This window comes from Mesitornis unicolor, unplaced genomic scaffold (assembly GCF_000695765.1).
Source record: "Mesitornis unicolor isolate BGI_N332 unplaced genomic scaffold, ASM69576v1 scaffold17037, whole genome shotgun sequence".
In the NCBI taxonomy this organism is placed as follows: domain Eukaryota; kingdom Metazoa; phylum Chordata; class Aves; order Mesitornithiformes; family Mesitornithidae; genus Mesitornis; species Mesitornis unicolor.
In genome coordinates this window covers 1-5,510 of record NW_010197231.1, presented here as the reverse complement: position 1 = coordinate 5,510, position 5,510 = coordinate 1, and the positions used below count along the sequence as shown (strand labels likewise).

The following is a 5,510-nucleotide window of genomic DNA, read 5'->3' as shown; positions in this document are numbered from 1 at the left end:
TGCAGAATTTGGACCCAAATCTCAACCCTAATGGGGTTTTTGTGCCCCAAATGCAGAATTTGCACCCAAATCTTACGCCTAAAGGGATCAGGACCATTCCAGTTGCCAAAATCTCGCTTTCCTTAGCCCAGATCTGGGTTTTTTGGCAGGATCTCTACGTTTACATCTCGGAGCACGAGCACTTCACAGATTTCAACGTCAGCTCGGCCCTGTTTTGGCAAAAACGCGACCTCATCTACGGGGACTGGACCAGCGGGGACAACGCCGACGGCTGCTACGAACACTACGGGGAGGTCGACATCTCCCAGGTAGGAGCTCCCTGTGGCTTGGGGAAATTTGGGGCATCGTGGAGGCATTTTGGGTGGCTTAATTTGGCCAAATTTTGCCTTTTTGGGGGTATTTTCAGAGCCTCTTTTTGCCTTTATTTGGGTATTTTTGAGACCCCAATTTTGCCCTTTTTGGGGATATTTTCAGAGCATAATTTTGCTTTTTTCCTGCTATTTTCAGAGCCCAATTTTGCCCGTTTTGGGAGTATTTTCAGAGCCTAATTTTGCCCTTTTTTGGCTATTTTCAGAGCCCAACTTTGCCTTTATTTGGGTATTTTTCAGAGCCCAATTTTGCCCTTTTTGGGGTTATTTTCAAAGCCCAATTTTGCCTTTTTTGGCCATTTTCAGAGCCCAACTTTGGGTTTTTTGGGGTATTTTCAGAGCCCAATTTTGCCATTTTTTAGATATATTCAGAGCCTCATTTTGCCCTTTTTTGGGCTATTTTAAGAGCCTCATTTTGCCCTTTTTTTGGCTCTTTTCAAAGCCCAACTTTGCCTTTATTTGGGTATTTTTCAGAGCCCAATTTTGCCCTTTTTGGGATATTTTCAGAGCCCAACTTTTGCCCTTTTTTAAGCTATTTTCAAAGCCCAATTTTGCCTTATTGGGGGTATTTTCAGAGCCTCTTTTTGCCTTTATTTGGGTATTTTCAGCACCTAAATTTGCCCATTTTGGGGGTATTTTCAGAGCCCAACTTTGCCTTTTTTGGGGTATTTTCAGAGCCTCATTTTGCCCTTTTTAAAGCTCTTTTCAAAGCCCAATTTTGCCCATTTTGGGGGTATTTTCAGAGCCCAATTTTGCCTTTTTTGGCCATTTTCAGAGCCCAACTTTGGGTTTTTTGGGGTATTTTCAGAGCCCAATTTTGCCATTTTTTAGATATATTCAGAGCCTCATTTTGCCCATTTTTGGGCTATTTTAAGAGCCTCATTTTGCCCTTTTTTTGGCTCTTTTCAAAGCCCAACTTTGCCTTTATTTGGGTATTTTTCAGAGCCCAATTTTGCCCTTTTTGGGATATTTTCAGAGCCCAACTTTTGCCCTTTTTTAAGCTATTTTCAAAGCCCAATTTTGCCTTATTGGGGGTATTTTCAGAGCCTCTTTTTGCCTTTATTTGGGTATTTTCAGCACCTAAATTTGCCCATTTTGGGGGTATTTTCAGAGCCCAACTTTGCCTTTTTTGGGGTATTTTCAGAGCCTCATTTTGCCCTTTTTAAAGCTCTTTTCAAAGCCCAATTTTGCCCATTTTGGGGGTATTTTCAGAGCCCAATTTTGCCTTTTTTGGCCATTTTCAGAGCCTCACTTTGGGTTTTTTTGGGGTATTTTCAGAGCCCAATTTTGCCATTTTTTAGATATATTCAGAGCCTCATTTTGCCCATTTTTGGGCTATTTTAAGAGCCTCATTTTGCCCTTTTTTGGCTATTTTCAAAGCCCAATTTTGCCTTTGTTTGGGCTATTTTCAGAGCCCAATTTTGCCCATTTTGGGGGTATTTTCAGAACTAATTTTCCCTTGTTGTGGTGTTTCCAGAGCGTGCAGCAGAACGGCTCCATCTACGTCCACGTTTACTTCACCAAGAGCGGCTTCCACCCCGACCCCAGGCAGAAAAATCTCTACCGGCGCCTGGCCACCGTGCACACCTCCCGAAGTACGGCCCGGGGGCGCTGGGAGCCCCCGTTTTGGGGTCGGGGTGGGAGCCTGGAGGATTTGGGTTGAGCTCCAAAGTCAAAGGGCAACATTGGGGTTAATTTGGGGCAAAATTGGGGCAAAATTAGGGTGAATTTAGGGCAAAATAGGGGCAGGAGTTGGGCAGAATTTGGGGCAAAATAGAGGGCAGAATTTGGGCAAATTTGAAGGCAAAGTTTTAGGGCAAATTTAAAGGTAAAATTTTAGGGCAAACAAGGCAAGGGGGGGGGAAATTAAGGGCAAAATCGGGGCAGAAGTTGGGGCAGAATTTAGGGCGAATGTTGGGCAAAATTGGGGAAAAATTTAGGGCAAAAACTAGGGGCAAAATTTAAGGCACATTAGGGCAAATTTAGGGGCAAAATTAGGGGTAAATGTTAGACAAAATAAAGGGCAAAATTTAGGGGAAACTTAGGGTGAATGTTGGGCAAATGTAGGGCAAATTAAGGGGCAGAATTGGCAAAATTTAGAGCGAATATTAAGGCAAATTTTTAGGGCAAATAAGGCAAATGTTAAGGTAAAATTTTAGGGCAAAATTGGGGCAGATGTTGGGGCAAACGGGCAAAATTAGGGAAAAATTTAGGGCAGATGTTAAGGCAAAATTTTAGGGCAAATAAGGCAAATGTTGGGGGAAATTAAGGGTGGAATTAGGGTGAATATTGGGCAAATGTCGGGCAAAATTTGAGGCAGAATTAGGACAAAACTGGAGCAAATTAGGGGTGAAATTGGGGCAGAATTTGGGCAAAATTGGGGCAGATGTTGGGCAATAGTTGGTAAAAACGTAGGGCAAATGTTGGGTGAAATTAGGGCAATATTAAGGGGAAAATAAAGTGAAAGTTTAGGGCAAAATTTAAGGCACATTAGGGCGAATTTAGGGGTAAATTAGGTGTAAAGGGCAAAATTTAGGGTAAAATTAGGGGTAAATGTTGGGCAAAATAAAGGGCAAAATTTAGGGTGAATGTTGGGCAAATGTCGGGCAAATAATGGACAAAATTTGGGCAAATTGAGGGCAAATATTGGGGCAAGTGCTGGGCAAATTAAGGGCAGGATTAGGGGCAAAATTAAGGCGTAGTAAGTTGGGGAAAATTAGCAAAATAAGGGGTAAATTAAGGGCAAGATTGGGGCAAATGTTGGGCAAATTTAGGGGCAAGATTAGGGAAAACTAGGGGCAAAATTGGGGAAAAAAGGGCAAATTTTGGGGCCAAATTAGTAGAATTAGAGCAAAAATTGGGGCAAAATTTAGGGCCAATGGGCAAAATTTAGGGTAAATGTTGGGCAAAATAAGGGCAAGTTTTAAGGTAAAATTAGAGCAAATTTAAGCAAATATGTGGCAAATTACAGAATCGTTTCATGTTGGAAGAGAGCTGTAAGATCATCAACCTAAAAAATTCAACACATTTTGGGCAAATTAGGGCAAATATCTGTTGAATTTGTCCTAATTTGGGGCAGATTCGGGCAAATTTAGGGCAAACATCTGGCAAATATCTGGCGGCTTTGGGGCAAATGTCAGGTGAATTTGGGGCAGATTTGGGGTAGATTAGGACAAACACCTGGCAAATTTATCCTAATTTAGGGAAATATTCATGAATTTTCTCTTAATTTGGGGGAGATTAGAGCAAAAAACCTGACAAATTTCTCCTAATTGGGGGCAAATATCCAACAAATTTATCCTAATTTGGGGCAGGTTAGGACAATTACCTGGCAAGTTTATCTTAATTTAGGGGAAAATCAATTAATTTGTCTTAATTTAGGACAGATTAGGGCAAATATTTGGTGAGTTTGGGGCAGATCTGGGGCAAATATCCAGCTAATTTCAATTTTTCCACCCAGTGATCAACAAATACAAGCGGCGGCGGTTCCAAAAAACCAAAAATCTGCTGACGGGGGAGACGGAGGCCGACCCCGAAATGATCAAGGTGGCCATTTTTCCCATTTTTTCTATTTTACTTCCCCAAAATATTTGAATTTGGGCCAAATCCCTCAATATTCGGCCTCCTCGGGAAGCACCGTGGAGGATTCCTTCCCGACTGTGGTTTTATCATTGAATTTTGGAGAGCAGGAGGGTCGGGTTTGCCCCTTCCCCAATTTATTGAAGGGATGAGGGGGGACACCACGGGGGTCTTCTTCTTGTTGCAGAGGGCGGAAGATTTCGGCCCCGTGGAGGTCATCTCCCACTGGCACCCCAACTTGACCATCAACATGGTGGACGACCACACGCCGTGGGTCAAGGGCAGCGTCCCGCCCCCCTTGGACCAGTGTAAGGGCTGGGATGAACTGGGAGGAGGTTTTTTGGGCCTGGTTGGGCCTCGGGCATGGCCATTTTTTGGGGCCTGGGGGACGAGGCCTCTTTTGGGGCCCATTTGGACCACAGGGGTGGCCACTTTCGGGCCTTGTCAGGCCTCGGGGGAGGCCATTTTGGGGCCTTGGACATGGCCTCTCTTGGGCCTGGGAGTGAGGCCTCTTTGGGGTCCAGTCGCACCCCAGGGGAGGCCATTTTTGGGCCTGGATCAAGGCTTCTTTTTGGGGCCTAAGGGTTGAAGCCTCTTTGGGGCCCAGTTGTGCCTCAGGGGTGGCCATTTTTGAGCCATGTCAGGCCTCAGGGGAGGCCATTTTTTGGGGCCTGGGGGCGAGGCCTCTTTTTGGGGCCTGGTCGCGAGTCAGGGGAGGTTTTTTGGGCCTGGCAGTGCCTTGAGGATGGTCTCTTTTGGGCCTGGGGTAAGGCCATTTCTGGGCCCGGTCATGACCTGGAGGTGGCCACTTTTGGGCCTTGTCAGCCCTGTTTTTGGGGCCCTGTTTTTGGGGCCCTGTTTTTGGGGCCCTGTTTTTGGGGCCTTGGACAAGGCCATTTTTAGGGCCTTTTTTGGGCCTCGGATGAGGCCTATTTCAGGCCCGGTCACGCATTTTTGCCTCCTTTAGCGCTCAATTTCCCATCCCCAGGACCCCGTAACCGCGCCGGGCTCCATCCCAGCTAACGAAGTCTCTCTCCATCCTCCCCCTAATTCTCTCCCCTGCCCCCAGACGTGAAGTTCGACGCCATCAGCGGTGATTACTACCCCATCCTCTACTTCAACGACTACTGGAACCTGCAGAAGGATTATTTCCCCATCAACGAAAGCCTCCGGCGCCTCCCTTTCCGCCTCTCCTTCTGCCCGCTCTCCCTCTGGCGCTGGCAGCTCTACGCCGCCCAGAGCACCAAATCCCCCTGGAATTTCCTTGGGGAGGATCTCTATGAGCAGTCGGACGAGGAGCAGGACTCGGTGAAGGTGAGGTGGGGACGTGAGGAGGGTCAAATCGTGGGGTATGGGAGTGATTTGAGGGGGTTTCGGGCGTAAAATCGGCGAATTATTGAGGGTGGAGAAGATCTCCGAGGTCGTCAAGTCAACCCAACACCACCATGGCCACTAAATCGTGTCACAAAATGCCACATCCACCTAATTTTTGGTGACTCCATCACTTCCTTGAGCAGAAAGGTGTGGAGGTGGCACCTGGGGACGTGGTTCGGTGGCCACGGT

The 5,510-nt window shown here is 46.4% G+C and overlaps 1 protein-coding gene across 1 annotated transcript; it reads left to right on the top strand.

Moving 5' to 3' along the window:
- Positions 1-149: 149 nt before the first annotated feature.
- On the top strand, positions 150-5,261 carry LOC104544003 (cleft lip and palate transmembrane protein 1 homolog; the record flags this gene model as incomplete). Its single annotated transcript, XM_010188739.1, has 5 exons — positions 150-308; positions 1,846-1,963; positions 3,829-3,914; positions 4,135-4,255; positions 5,017-5,261. Coding segments are annotated over 5 exons (729 nt in total), but the record flags the coding sequence as incomplete, so codon positions are not given.
- Between the last annotated feature and the right edge of the window lie 249 nt (positions 5,262-5,510).